Genomic DNA, 15,772 nt, shown 5'->3' with positions numbered 1-15,772 from the left:
TCACCAACTCAATGGACGTGAGTCTGAGCAAATTCCGGGAGATAGTGAAGGACAGCAAAGCCTGGTGCGGTACGGTCCATGGGGTCACAGAGTCCGGCACGACTTAGCAACTGAACAATAACTACTTTCAGGCAAGTACCCTGCCTACTTCATCTTGGCCTGCTAGATGCTTGATGTTTGCTGAGTGAATAAATGAATGAAATGAATCAAAGAAAGGCACAGAAGCGAAAAGGCTTTCAAGGGACATGTTTTCTCACCTGTAATTGCTGTTGTAGGTGGGTGATTTCTGCAATTCTCAACTCTCTAGATTTGTTTGTGCTCTCAATTTCTTGCCTTTGGGTTGTCAATCGACATCTGATATCCTGAAGTTTTCCTTCTAGTTGATGTTTTTTATCATTCTTAAACAAGTGAAAAATAATAAGAATCATTAGCATTTAACAATTCAATGCAAGTAGGTTCCCAAAGCACAATCAAACTACTCACTAGAGCTTCTAATTCAAATTCCAAAGTCTTTTTCTTTGCTTTCAGCACAACTATGTCTTCTTGTTCTTTGTTTCTTTGATTTAATAGTTCTTGCCTTCGATTCCGTTCCCATTCAAGCTGTCTTTGCCTTTCAAGCTCCCGTTTCGCAGCCTGTGACATACACAAACAGGCAATTTACTAGCCATTCAGTTCTTACACTCTTCAATGTCTCTTAATAAACGTTACATCTAGTAAGTCTTTTCTTTTAGGGATGAAATGGTATTAAACATGATAAGTGACTTTCATTATAAAACAGCACAAAATTTCATACAAGTATGTTATTACTTCCATGTGAAAAAAGCGAATATTCAGAAAGGCTCTTACAGTCACACGGGTTGAGAACAAAGGACTACTGGACCACTGACATTCAATTCCTTAGGCCTTTAAGAACGCTTGGTGTGCTAAGTAAACCTGCTTCCTTATTTACTGACTCAAAAGAAAACAAGGAAAATTATGGGACTTCCCTGGTGGCTAGGACTCCAAGATCCCAATGCAGGATGCCCGGGTTCGATCCCTGGTCAAGCAACTAGATACCACATGTGTCAACTAAAGATCCCACATGCCGCAACTAAGACCTAGAGCAGCCAAGTAAATACAACAAAATTATCTTTTCAAAAAAGGCAAATTAACCTGGGAAAAACCCGAGAACAAAAATACAAAACAAAAAAACCCTTTCTTCCATCAAACGAGTAATTATTATTTCTTCTGTCACAGGAGAAATTATTATTTATCTCAAGCTTTAAAAGTCTGTGACTTTGTCACTTGTCATGTTTAATGTCCTTAATCATTTGTTTCCTTGTTAGCACACAAGGTTCTGTAATTTTTCCAGCAACGTCAGCTCTCTTCAACCCTGACTCTGATGGCTGCGAGGCAGAGGATGTGTCAGGGGCCCCCAGAACTCTTCATTGTATCATAATTGCTTCTTACATACTTGCGTTCCAGCTATACTGTAAGGGCCTGAAGGACAGGTGGGTACCTAGTCGCCACAACATCTCCAGGGACTTAATCAATGCCTGGCACACTGTAAATGCCAATTATATAGTTCAGAACAAACACTCTGATCCCTCATCTTTAAAAGACATTGCATCCACACAAAAGAATCATGGCATTGCTTCTGTCACAACATACTAAAACTGGAAAGACAGACAAGAGATTGGCTTGGCCCATATCCAGGTATGGCACCAAATTTAGGAAGCCTTCCATAAAATACAGTAATGATTACTAAACTTGTTTTCTAAAGTGGAAAAAGATGCCAAACAATTTAACTATTTAGTGTGGTACCATTACAGTGGTTTAAAAAAACAATTTCACTAAACCCTCAGCCTCTCCACCATATGAACCTTTCTATTTCTATATGTGTATATGAATGCAGAAAAAAAGACTAAAGAATACTTAATTGATAGCAATAGTTTGCTATAAGACTCAGTTATCAAAAACTGGTACATGAATGTTCACAGCAACATTATTCAAAATACCCAAAAGTAGAAACAACCCAAATGTCCACAAGTTGATGAGTGGATAAATAAAATGTTGTCTATCCATGTAATGGAATATTACTCAGTTATAAAAAAGGAATAAGTATTGATTCAATCTATACATTGGATGAACCTTGAAATCTATGCTAAGTGAAAGCCAGACACAAAAAGCCACATATCCTATGGCTCTGTTTATTCAAAATGTCCAGAATAGGCAAAGGTATAGAGACAGAAAGTAAACCTGTCGTTGTTAAGGGCAGGGCAGAATGGGAAAGGGAAGTAGTAACTCGTTATGGTTAAGCAATTTCTTTTCAGGGTGATGAATCAGTGGTGATGGTCGCACAACTTTGTGAATAACTAAAACTACTGAACTGTAAAAAGAAAAAAACACGACTGTGTTAATATATTATTGTCGTGTTATGCTCAGTCACTCGTCTCTGACTCTTTGGGACCCCATGGACTGTAACCCGCCAGGCTCCTCTGTCCACAGGATTTTCCAGACAAGAATACTGGAGTGGGTTGCCATTTCCTTCTCCAGCGGATTTTCCCACTCCAGGGATCAAACCCGCATCTCCTGCACTGGCAGGCAGATTCTTTACCACTGAGCCATCAGGGAAGGCCATATTTTTACACTTTCTTAAAATTTTGTTTCTTCAAATTTATTTACTTTTTTTGGCTGTGCCACATGCCATGTGGGCTTCCTGGGTAGCTCAGCTGGCAAAGAACCTGACCAGGGATCGGACCTGTGTCTCCTGCCATCTCCTGCATTGCAGGTGGATTCTTTACCTGCTGAGCCGTCAGGGAAGCCCTGATACACTGCTGATACTTAAACGACTCTAGAAGAGCACCCGAGTCAATGACGGGACTGTTCCCGCCGCTCACCTCCCGCCTCTCGATTTCCTTTCTGCGCTCCTCCTCCCTCTGCCGCTCCAGCTCCCGCTGCTTCTCTAGCTGCTTTTCCAGCTCCAGCTGTCGTTTGCGCTCCTGCTCCTGGCGCTCCCGCTCCTTCCTCTCCTGCTCTGCCCGCTCCAGCTGGGCCAGGCGCTCCTGCTCTTTACGCTGCTGCTCCAAGAGTGCTTGTCTCCGTTTCTCCAGCTCCAGGTTGCCCCGTTCAAAGTTCTCCCGCTTCTTATCTTCAAAGGTTACTTTCAGACAAGAGACAGGATGGTTATGAAAAGCCATATGATGTTCAACAAACATTTTCAAAGGAAAAACTCCACGGCACATCGGCAATGAGTAACGGACCTGCAGACTTGAACTCCCTAGGCTTCCCGCCTGCCTCTGCCCTCACGGATAAGCACCAGGTACAGGCCCTTTCACTCAGGGCCTTGTTTACATACCCTCCCCTGTAGATGAACCACATCACAGCGTTCAAAATGCCCAAAACGTGGTTTCTGGAATAACCTTTCAACAGAACTTCTGCATCACCACCCTTTCTCCATACCGTCCCTGTTACTCTATCCTTTCCCTTTTCTATGACCTTGATTCAGCAACTGACCCACTCTCTTCTCTATACCACAAACTTCTCCCTTTCTGCCTCTTTTTCTTTGGCCACCAGGCATGAGATATCTTAGTTCCCCAACCAGGGATCGAACCCTAGCTCCCTGCATTGGGAGCCCAGAGTCTTAACCACTGGACCACCAGGAAAGTCCTTCCTTTTCTACCTCTTTTTCCTTTGCATAAAACTGTGCCATTCTGTTTTCAATTTTAACAAACAGAACAGTTTCTGAAAATAGAGGTAAGATGATACGTCTCCTCCTGGGTTTCACACTGAAGAGCAGGTTGCGCCCTAATCACTATGCAGAGGACACCCAGTAAACTAGTTTTTCCAACCTATTTTTCAGTTTCCTTCTTTGAAGAATACCAAGGTAATGAATTTTAGACTATCCTCAGGTCAACAATTTTTTTTCTCTGATCCTTGCTAACACTGCGTCCATTTTATTTTACTTAAAAAAAATTTTCCATGCTCCATGTCCCTTCTGTGTTTTCAGCATTGTCTACTTAGTTTTGTGTTTGCCTCACACGCTTCTCCTGGGAGCCAACCCCAGACAGTGGAAGCTCTTGCTGCCAGCCTGTGCAACACGTCATTCCCATTGTTCCCAATCTATTTCAAGAACTGTCACTTCACACTTTGTCTTGAGATACGTAGCTGTGAGCATCCTTTCTTGGCTTCTTCCCACATTCCTGCCTGCCCTCCACTGAAGACAGACTTTCCTTATACACGGCAGTTAGATGAGAGATCAGAAATGGTAAGCAAGTTTTGTTTTCTTGTTCTTTTTGCTCCTTTAGTGGTTTCAGAAGAGGCAACACTCATTTCACTCTGCCACTTGAAAACTTCAAGTCCTCGCAGCCAGAGAAAGGAATGAAGTAATGATACATGCAAACCTAGACAGCATATTAAAACGTAGAGACATCACTTTACCAACAAAGATCCATATAGTCAAAGCTATGTTTTTCCAGTAGTCATGTACGGATTTGAGAAAAGTCAAAGTGAAAAACGCTCAGTCATGTCCGGCTCTTTGCAACCCCATGGACTATACAGTCCATGGAATTCTGCAGGCCAGGATACTGGAGTGGGTAGCTGCTCCCTTCTCCAGGGGATCTTGGACCATAAAGAAGGCTGAGCACTAAAGAATTGATGCTTTTGAACTGTGGTGTTGGAGAAGACTCTTGAGAGTCCCTAGGACTGCAAGGAGATCAAACCAGTCAATCATAAAGGAAATCAGCCCTGAATATTCATTGGAAGGACTGATGCTGAAGCTGAAGGTTCAATACTTTGGCTACCTGATGCAAAGAGCCGACTCACTGGAAAAGACCCTGATGCTGGGAAAGATTAGGGCAGGAGGAGAGGGGGTGACAGAGGATGAGATGGTTGGATGGCATCGCTGACTCACGACATGATTTTGAGCAAACTCCAGGAGATGGTGAAAGACAGGGAAGCCTGGCATGCTGCAGTCCATGGGGCTGCAAAGAGTAGGACATGACTTAGCAACTGTACAACACTGTGGATAAAATCTCAAAACTACTATGCTAAGTGAAAGAAGCCAGACATAAAAGAACACCCACTGCATAATACTGTTTCTATGAAATATTCAGAGAAGGTAAATCCAAAGACACAGATAGCAGACTGATGATTACTAGAGACTGGGGAAAAGGGAGAATGTTGAGTAACTAGCTATGGCCATTGTTTTGGACTGAGTGTTTTCTACCCTATCAATTCACATGTGGACACAGTAACCTCCAGTGGGCTGGGATTTGGAGATGGGACCTCTATACTTCGGGTTAAGATAAAGTCATGACTATGGGGCCTTCGTTATGAATTAGTGGTCTTATAAGAAAAGGGAAAGTCATCTTTCTCTTTTCATGTACACACACACAGAAAAGGCCAAGTGAGGACCTGCTGAGAGTGCAGCCATCTGCAAGTCAGGAAGAGCGCCCCTACCAGGAATGGAATTGGATGGCATCCTGATCATAGACTTTTCTATCCTCCAGAACTGTGAGAAATAAATTTCTGCTGTTTAAGCCACGCAGACTAGCTGACTTAGAATGATCAAAGTTATGTTAAGTAAATTTTACCTCAATTAAAAAAAAACAAACTGAAAGTCCCTGTATACCTTTTTAATTCCAAAATCTGGGCCCATTTCTGATACACAGAGGCACATATACATAGCTGTTGAAAGAAAGAATGCATTAACCAAAAACTCTAATAATGTCACATCCTGTTCAAAACTTGAAATGTCGGACTCCCCTGGTGGCACAGTAGACAGGAATCCACCTGCCAGTGCAGGGGACATGGGTTCAATCCCTGGTCCAGGAAGACTCCACACATCGAAGGACAGCTAAGCCTGAGAGCTCCAGTTACTGAAGTCAGCTCGTCCAGAGCCTCCACTCAGCAACAGAGAGAAGCCACTGCAATGAGCAGCCCGCATACCATAATGTAGAGTTGACCCAGCTGGCCCCAACTATAGAAAGCCCTTGCATGGCAATGAAGACCCAACGCAGCCAAGTAAAAATTAAATATCTTCCACCAACAGAAAAAGAAAATTCCCAATTCTAAGGATTCCTGCCCTTATTTGCTTGAAGACTTTATTCCCATGATTATTAACCTGAAATGTTCCTCCTTCCCACCCCTGTAATGACCCTATTAATCTTCAAATCTCAACTCCACTATGACCTCTTCCACAGAGATTTAACTGCCAGGATATTTGCCAGTCTGCGCTAACCAACCACAAGTAAGCTCTGCTGTGTATCCATACTTCTGCCTTCAGGAACTTATCACAGTTATGCATTGCTTTGATGGCTTTTTATATGGATGTCTTAAATCCTCAGTTGTAGCATAACCTTCTAGAGGGCATGGACCATGTATTATTAATGGTTAGATTCTTCACTCGACTCAACACACTTCCACAAAGAACATTTTCAGGAACCACTTTATCAGTGAACAAAAAGTAATTGAGTTAAGAGGAGAGCGGGAGAGCTAGTAGTGTCCTGAGCAGGTCGATTACCCCCTGAGCACTTGAAATGCAGCAAAACGGCAGTGACAGAGTATTTACCATGAAGAGACTCCATAATAAATTTCATTAGGGCGTCTTAGTATCAATTATCATTTCATATTAATAATTCATAACCACCAGGGAATATTTTAATTGCATGATGAATTTCTCATTGTAAATGAGGATAATTTAAATTAGGTTCCTATTAAACTTAAAATAGCTTCTTGTTATCAAGGAGCTTTCGATTCTGTAACAACATGAGAAAACAACAGTAGGCAACTTTAGATTCTATTTCTGTACTGGTGGTATTAAGCCATCATCTTAAAGGCTTATCAATTTTCAGTGCTTTATAGATAAGATTTATAAAATTTCTGGTAAGTGTTAAATAGATTTCAATTTAAGAGCTAGAACAAAGGTGCATCAGCAGAGTACATAATGTTCTTCATTCTACACATATATTAAAATCCAAAAAGCATATGAAAAGTGTCTCCTTTCTGACTAAGGTCAGTTAAAGAAACACAGCAATAATGTCATTAGCTAAATATATTTTACCTCCATCTTGGCCTTAGAGACAGAAAATCTCTAATAGGCTATAAAATTCAAATATAAAGACTGTCTTACCAGGTAGTTTCTTTTCTAGTTGTTGCTGTTCATCTTCCAAAACTGGCTCCTCTGGTAACCTCTGATCCACCGAAGTTGAACTTATGACAGATATACCACTACCAGATCGAACTCTTCTGCAATTGTGGAAAAAAGAAAATGGCTTCACGTCTAGTTGCCAAGATTGAATTGAGCAAACCGTGAAAAACAACCTTTTAAAGATTATGCCATAGAAAATGGAGCAGATGTCATTTTTGGTGAGGAAAAGATAAAGATGTGCTCTTCTCCACTTATATAAAGAGTTTTTAAAAAATGAATATCTGAACATCATCAGACTCTGAATGTCAAGTTCGTTTAAATATTTAGAACCATCACAAAATTAGGACAGTTTCAAAGGATTAAATCAGTTAATAATCATCAAGTGATTAGAGTAGTGTCTGAGACACAGTTTCCTTCCTATGGAATATTAAATTCTTCCAAGGGAAGACTAACAACTTGGCTAATTGTGAGCATCTCCTTTCCCTTTACAGAATCTCTACATTTGCTCTCTTAATAAACACATGAAATGCCTACACTTAATAGTCCTTAAAACAAATCACTTAGTTTATTGGCTAGTTTCACTTTCCCCCATTCTCTCGCTCTTTTAAACCAGTCTACCTAACTTCTTTCTATGCTTTTTTATGTCAGCTTCCACCTTGCAGCTCAGATGGTAAAGAGTCTGCCTGCAATGCAGGAGACCCGGCTTTGATCCCTAGGTTGGGAAGATTCCCTGGAGGAGGGCATGGCAAGCCACTTCACTATTCTTGCCTGGAGAATCCCCATGGACAGAGGAGCCTAGAGATGGACACGACTGAGCGACTAACACACACACGTACACACAAACATACCCACCAGTGTTAAGTGTCTCTTGTGATTCTTGCAGCTGTGAGATTTTATGAACAAACTGTCCAGCTACTGGTTTCTTCCCACACAGTGTTCTCAGCTTCCCCGTACTTCACATGTGCTGACAGGAATGGTTCCATGTCTCATACTTTTATGGAGACTTTGCCCCTAATCTTTCCCGACACTGGAGGAATTGGGACAGAAATTCTTATCTGGGCTTCTTTTGTTCTTCTTTGCACTTGTAAGAGCTCAAATTTATCTTTTGAGTTAGAGCTTTGAGAGGCAGTTTTCTGAGAGGGCTATGCATACACGGCTGTGTGTGGGTGGGGTCCTCCCAACTGGACTCTGAATTACCCTCTTGACCTCTCCATTGAGACTGTATTTCAGACCAGGATAATTTCCTTTCATTATTTTGCTGATTATAATTTCTACATTGCCAGCATTTTGTTACCTCTGGAATGTGCAGAATTCATAGGCAGAATCTCCGTGATTTATTTTCTATGTGCAGGCTGACGTTGTTTCACTTTAACTGCTAAAGTTATTTGGTGAGTTTTGATTACATGGATTGTCTCAAAAGCACCAATTTTGTGATGTTATACTTGATTGTTTTATTAACAGTCTATTTAAGTACTTTAAAGAACGGAACAGGCAAAGATTAACACAAAAGCTGCCTCAAAAGATTCAGTTCAATACGTGGAGATTTCATTCACTTGCCAAGAAGAAAAAATGACTATAAGACATACAGCCAACAAAGCCAAGTTTGAAACTAACATACCTAGCACACAATTTCTTATGAGAACCAAATATTCCTTACCTAAAGGAAGGTGGAATGTATTCTGGAGGCAGGACCGGTGGCAGTGGTTGACCAGACATAGCTACATCAATGAGGTGCATAGCCAGGATAAATTCTTCCGCTGTGAGTTTTCCATCTTGATCAATGTCAGAAAGATTCCTATTCAACAGAAAGTTCATTGTATTCTAGTTTCTTGAAAATGCATGCTCGTTACTATTCACGAGTGATTTCAATGATCCGTTTTCTCATTCTGACTCTATGCCAGTTGAGTCCCTCTGTACCCCCGTTTATAAAAATTGTACCGACTTCATACCACTGGTACAAAGACAAAATGAGACAACCCACCTCGCTGGGATGGTGTTCAGCATTCAACAGATGTTAACTGTGATTATAATTACACCCTTCTCAGTCCTTGCACCCATTTAAAATATGTCATACTCACATTTCACGTGCGTTTAAACACCACGCTCCACAGACTATCAGGTCAGATACTAAATGTTTAAGCTTTGCAGAACACACAATCTCTATCACACTGAATCCTGCTGCTCCAGCAGGAAACTAGCCACAGACAGTATACAAAGACATGAATGGCACAGCTGTCTTTACAACAAAACTTCACCTACAAAATCAGCTGCAGACCAGATTTAGCTCACTGGACCAACCCCTTATCTAGGACTCCAAGGGTGGATCTTCATGGCCTCCAACCAGAGGCAAGGTGTTTTCTGTTCCTTAACCTCAGGATTTAATCGCCACTGTTTTTTGTAATCCTAATTAATTTAGGATTAGCTAATTAAACAGACTTTCCCCAAGCAAGTCCAAGAATGTGATTTTTAAAAAAAACAACTGGACACCAAAAAGAGAATGCAAGACAACAAAGCTGTTCACTAAAAGGTCAACAAGACAGATGCTACACTGAGCAACTAACTGGGCTTTGCTGATGCCATAAATCAAGAAACTCCTCCAAAGTCTGAAATTTCCTCAAGTGGCATAAACTCTTTTTGTTTTTAAGGTACAACTTCCATAATATCCACCCGTTTTATAGACTACGGTTCTGTGAGTTTTGACAAACACAATCTGTTGTATGGCTACTACAATATACAGAACAGTTTCATCACTGCCCAAATTTCCCTGTCTCTTTACAGTCACCCCTACCAGCCTCCAGAGTTCGGTAAACACATTTCATTATACGCTAGTGTCATGAAAATAACCATCCTCCATAAATGTGAGGTCTTCAGCTTTTATTTCAAAGGGCCCTAGGATACTGGTACACACCCAGACTTCAAGAGGTTTGGATGTGTCACAGAGATAAGATATTTCCTAACTGGTCTATTATTACTCTATTGCAAAAGGTAGACCCTTTAATACAAAATAGAAAGGACCAGGCTGGGCTTGACCTAGAGCTTGACCACTTATGAAACAACCAAATCAACGAGCCTGCAGCAAAATCAGGAACCTAGCAGGTAAACGGTGCAGACTGGGTTTATCTTACCGGCAGAAACAATGAATAATGCATAACTGAGAGAGAAACACTCCTGAAGAAACCATTCTAGTTAATATTTAAGTTTAAAGAATCCTACTGAATTTAGGCAATGTTCATCAATAGCTACTAAAAATCATTACAGAGAATCCCCTGGTGGTCCAGTGGATAGGACTCTGCATTACCGTTGCAGGGGGTATAGGTTTGATCCCTGGTTGGAGAACTAAGCTCTCGTAGGCCACGCAGCACCGCCAAAAAAAAAAATTAATTACAAAATAGACAGAGAGACATTTGTGTGCCTCCTGATAAAAGTACCCAGTATCATCTCTGATGTACTTTGCAAAAAAAGAAAAAAAATCAAATTTGAATCTGACAAGTGGTTCTCCTCAGATCTGCATCAGTGGTTCTCAAACACTGATTGATTTGGTACTGCAAAGAACATCTGTCACTGTCTGGAGACATTTCTGATTGTCACATGTGGGGGGTGGGGATCATACTACCGGAGCTGGCAGAGGCCAGAGACACTACTTAACCAGCAAAGAGTTATCATGCCAAAAATGTCAACAGCACTGAGGTGGAGAAACTCTACCTTAGATCTAATTTCCAATCTACAGGAAATACAAGAATGAATTAACATCACAAGGGTGCGATCAGCTCAAGGTGGGCTGTAAGAAAGCATAGGACAAATGATCTGGGTTTTGTTTTGGTGGGGGTGGGTAAGGGAAAGGGGAGAATAAGACCAGGGGAAATTGATAGGTTAAAGGAGACTTAAAGGTGTATCAACCAACTGTTATAAAATATAGATTTACTTTAGTCCTGATTTGAACAAATCAACTATAAAAAATTATGAGACAATCTAAGGAATTTAAACACCATCTGATTAACTTAATGATAAGAATTCCTATCAACCGTTTTAAGTGGACTTTCAGTATTATGGTCATGTAGAAAAAAAATTCCTATGTCTTTTGAAGATACAGGCTGAAATATTTGCAGATGGAAATGATATAATGACTGAGATTTGGCTTAAAATAATTGAAAGGAGGAGGGGAGCGGGACTAGCCATGAGGAGACATTTATTTAGGCTGTGTTATGAGTTCTTGAGAATTCATTATATTAATCTCTCTGCTTCTGTATTTTTAAAAACCAAAAGGGGGGAAGTAAAAGGGACAACTTTAAATCATTTTAACTTCTGAATCACTGTGAGTTAAAACTCACTGAAAAATTAAGCATACTCCATATATCCCCCTTATAAATAAGGGTGTCAATCTAAAGACTCATGAGGCCCTATCTATTTAAGAAATAAAATTTCCACTTTATATAAACCAAGGAACTTTTCATTCCTTACCATATTGAAGCCAGCTGAGCCTGTGGTAAACTTGATTGCATAAGAATAGTTCTTGCTTGGGGACCTAAATGAAAGCCAGGAAAAAAAAATAAAGATGAATCAGCAAATCTTCACTGTCTAGGAAGATCAGTGTTCTGCACACAGGTACTATGCAATCTCACGCAATCACAGTGCTTTAAACAGTATTTGCTATTACCCAATGGGCTTTTCAATAAGGAAATTAAGTCCCAGTGAAAAAGGGAAAAAACACAAAGCATAGCACCTGGCACACTGCCAATAAACTTTTGTTAAATAGACGTTTAATGAGGAATGAGTATGTAAAAAATTAGAGTTTCAATATATAACCTGCCCTTTGGTCCAGGTGACCATCTCTATTTGTATCTAGTTTTTATTCACAAAGCTGAAATGTGTCCTCTCTAAATGGCTTCCCTGGTGGCTCAGATGGTAAAGCATCTGCCTGCAACATGGGAGACCTGGGTTCAATCCCTGGGTCAGGAAGATCCCCTGGAGAAGGAAATGGCAACCCACTCCAGTACTCTTGCCTGGAAATTTTTCATGGACTGAGGAGCCTGGTAGGCTACAGCCCACGGGGTCGCAAAGAGTTGGACACGACTGAGCAACTTCATTTCACTTTCACTTCACTAAATGCAGTATCATTTGCCATCCCCTGCCACCTCCATCATGATGACTATCAAATTTAGACAAGATTCAGAAAATTTCAGAAGAGGAAGGGACCTTACAGAGAATTCTTCTACCCATTTCATTATACAGACTTAAACAAAAAAAAAGATTTGCTCATGGTTGCATAAATGGCCAATATCACAGCCATTTCCTAGGTTTGTGATAAAGAATTATTCCTGGAATTTCAACTTTCCTCTCAAAATTAGCTTTCATTTCTTAAAATACTTGTGTATATATCTTCATTTCTGGCATGAAACTAGCTTTAGATACCAGGAAGGCTACAATGGAAGATTTTGAATGTTTAAATAAACTAGTGTTAAGAATAGAGAGACAAATGTCTTATGTCCTTTACTGATTTCTGAGGGGTAGGCCCAGGATGACAGGTAATAGGTCAAGGAATGCAAAGTGGTAGCAATTATGCTGGGAAGATTACCACGTATAATATTTTGCTTGGATTTTGGTATACTGGAAAGAGGAAAGTTCACCGATCGTTTTATTTAGTCTCTAACACTGTATTTAGAGGGCTTCCCTGGTGGCTGAAACAGTGCCTGCAATACAGGAGACTGGGGTTCTATTCCTGAGTCGGAAAGATCCCCTAGAGAAGGGAATGGCTACCCACTCCAGTATTCTTGCTTGCAGAATTCCAGGGATAGAGGAGCCTGGCAGGCTACAGTCCACGGGGTTGCAAAGAGTCAGACATGACTAAGCGACTAAAACTCTTTCACTGCATTTAGAATACTGGCAATATTAAACTAGAATCAGCAGAAGTTTAGTGAAAGCTTTCATTCATACTTGTAACAACACTGTGCCCAGTACAGAACTATACAAAAGAAAGTTCATATTTCATTTACTTAACAAAAAATGCAACAATAAATTTAAAAAACTAGTCCTGGACTTGGATACCAGGAGATATGGATTCCACTCTTGACTCTTCTCCTCTCTAATGACATGTGACATTAACAAAATCACTGTCCCTCTCTAAGAGGAAGTTCTTTCGTCTCTGAAATGAGGGAAATGATCTACAACACGGATTGGCAAACCACAGTCCATAGGCGTTCTCTGGTCCTCCAGCTGTTTTTGTAAATAAAGTTTCACTGAAACATAGCCATGCCCATTCGTTTAAACATATTATGGCTGCTTTCATACTGCAATGGCAAAGCTGGATAGTTACAACAGTGTGTGACTGCAAGCCTAAAACATTTAGTATTTTGCTCTTTACAGAAAAGTCTGTGGATCCCTATTGTCTTTTGCAATTCTAATATGGGATTCTGTTAAATCTTAAGGCCAGGTTAAGAAATATTAAACTAGATCAGCAACAGTGAAGACAGTCTCTTAGCATAACAGAGCAACCTCCCGTGGAAGCCTACATTCATGAAAAGAGTACTGGCTTATAAGAAAATATTAAGGATATAAATAAAATCTCAAGTTCACAAAGCCTACAATGGGTATCCACGATTGGGCAGGGCAGCAGGAATGTAAAGGACAGAGATAATTCAGTGAAGTCAAAGGTTTAGTTCAAAAAATGACTAAGACTTTTTAGCTTCTGAGATTAGCATATGAATAACCAAATAACAGTCCCAGTTTCAGAATGCAAGGGGATAATAAAATACCTCTTTGAGAAAAGGACTAGCAAGAATAGCATTTCCAGAATTCTGTGTGTGTATCTTAGTCACTCAGTCGTGTCCAACTCTATGCAAACGCATGGACTGTAGCCCACCAGGCTTCTCTGTTCATGGGATTCTCCACGCAAGAAAACTGGAGTGGATTGCCATGCCCTCCTCCAGGGGATCTTCCTGACCCAGAGATCAAACCCAGGTCTCCTGCATTGCAGGCAGACTCTTTAACATCTGAGCCACAAAGGAAGCCTAGAATTCTAGAGCTACTTATATCAGTTTGATTAAAGAAGAACTCTTTTTTTTTTATAAGAGTGTCTCTTTTAAGAGTATGCAATAGTATATATATCAAGTTGGGAAGGAACAGGGGGGTACCCACCTAAGGAGGTGTATCAGTTAAATCAACTCAGGGAATCATCACCAACTCAATGGACATGAGTTTGAGGAAGCTCCAGGAGTTGGTGATGGACAGGGGAGCCTGGCGTGCTGCAGTCCATGGGGTCACAAAGAGTTGGACACGACTGAGCAACTGAACTGAACTGAATCAGTGGGGTGACCTGTGCCACTGCTCAATATCTCACCTGTGCCTTTTGCCATTCTGAGAACTCTTCTCAGCTGTCTTGATACTCCTCTTACTCTTACCCAGTTCTTAAGCGGAACTGAGTAACTGCTTTGGGGGGTGACGTTATCATGACAACAATCCTTCTATGTCGTCCGTCTCAGCAAACCTCCTCTGCTCCCATGCACAGTCTCATTTAGCTTAAAACACACTCTATACGTGACTCCTCACAAAGGGAAAACAGACTAAATTTCTTTGATTTACTCCTATTTAAAAATTTACTGTAACAAATTATTTTTCATGACTATACAAGGATCTGGTTTGAAAATGAAATTCCGACCTCAAATGTTTTCCAGGACAAAATAGTACTAAGTAGTCCATGGGGTTGTAAAGAGTTGGGCACAACTGAGCAATTAACACTTTCAGTTTTTCACTTTCATACAGATAAACAGTAGCAAAAATCTGCTCATCTAGTGTATTTCAATTTTACTTTCTGTCTCAGATATTAAAAATTCTGAATATTGAAGTACCTCTGTCATACATCTTTTACCTGATATGATACTTCCATCATAAAACACATATCCTACCAAGAAAAGAGAATTTGGGCATCAATGTTGCATCTGAATACTATTTTAAGTAATTCCCAGGAAACACCAACAATGCTGTGAAGAAATGCTTTCAAATTCACAGACTATGCAGGTCTGGGTCTGTATGACACACTGGGGTGAATCTGGTTAAACAGTACTTAAAATGATACCACTGAATATTGGACACTGAAGAAATATGAAAAACCGTACTATGAGAGCTGCTGTTGTAGCAGAGTGAGAGAGGCAGAGAGAGACTTTGTGTATACTTATAATTTGCTATTTCAGATACAAATATACGCTTATTTGAAATGACCACTGAGATTTTTTCATTGGGACAGGGTTCAAGATTAGACCAGAATTCTTCAAAGTCTCACTCAATCCTGACATTTTTTAAACAAGGATGAATTTTTCTTTTGAAGTAAAACTTGCAATTTTAAGTAATAGCAAAAAAAAAAAAGTTAAAATAAGAAGCTTAAAATGTCTTGTATGTTAAATATGAGTGCTTCTCTACCCCAGAAAAATGAACCCATATTCCCCTCCTTTCATATTTGTTAAAGATCAGTTACATTTTTCCCCCTTTTATATGTAATGTTTGTATTGGAGGTCTCTATTTTCCTTTATTAAAATTACACATTTCTTTATAACTCTCTAATCAACTTGATGTGTTTAACCCCTTAGTATTGTCACCCTGCTTATCTAACTTATATGCAGAGTACATCATGCAAAATGCTAGGATAGATGAAGC

The 15,772-nt window shown here is 40.2% G+C and overlaps 1 protein-coding gene across 8 annotated transcripts in view; it reads right to left on the bottom strand.

Moving 5' to 3' along the window:
• Positions 1-15,772, bottom strand: part of ITSN1 (intersectin 1) — a 237,227-nt gene that overhangs the window by 120,821 nt on the left and 100,634 nt on the right. For all 8 annotated transcript variants that reach the window (XM_081572905.1, XM_081572901.1, XM_081572900.1 and 5 more), the window contains 6 exons: positions 11,588-11,651; positions 8,787-8,924; positions 7,112-7,227; positions 2,880-3,142; positions 484-633; positions 258-398 (listed from right to left, as the gene is read on the bottom strand). In XM_081572905.1, coding sequence (XP_081429031.1) covers positions 258-398; positions 484-633; positions 2,880-3,142; positions 7,112-7,227; positions 8,787-8,924; positions 11,588-11,651 — 872 coding nt within the window. The remainder of the gene's footprint in view (positions 1-257; positions 399-483; positions 634-2,879; positions 3,143-7,111; positions 7,228-8,786; positions 8,925-11,587; positions 11,652-15,772) is intronic.

The sequence above is a fragment of the Giraffa tippelskirchi genome, chromosome 2 (assembly GCF_054371585.1).
Source record: "Giraffa tippelskirchi isolate mGirTip1 chromosome 2, T2T-mGirTip1v1.2.pri, whole genome shotgun sequence".
NCBI lineage: Eukaryota > Metazoa > Chordata > Mammalia > Artiodactyla > Giraffidae > Giraffa > Giraffa tippelskirchi.
The sequence above is the reverse complement of the archived record's forward strand: the minus strand, read 5'-3'. Positions and strand labels throughout refer to the sequence as shown.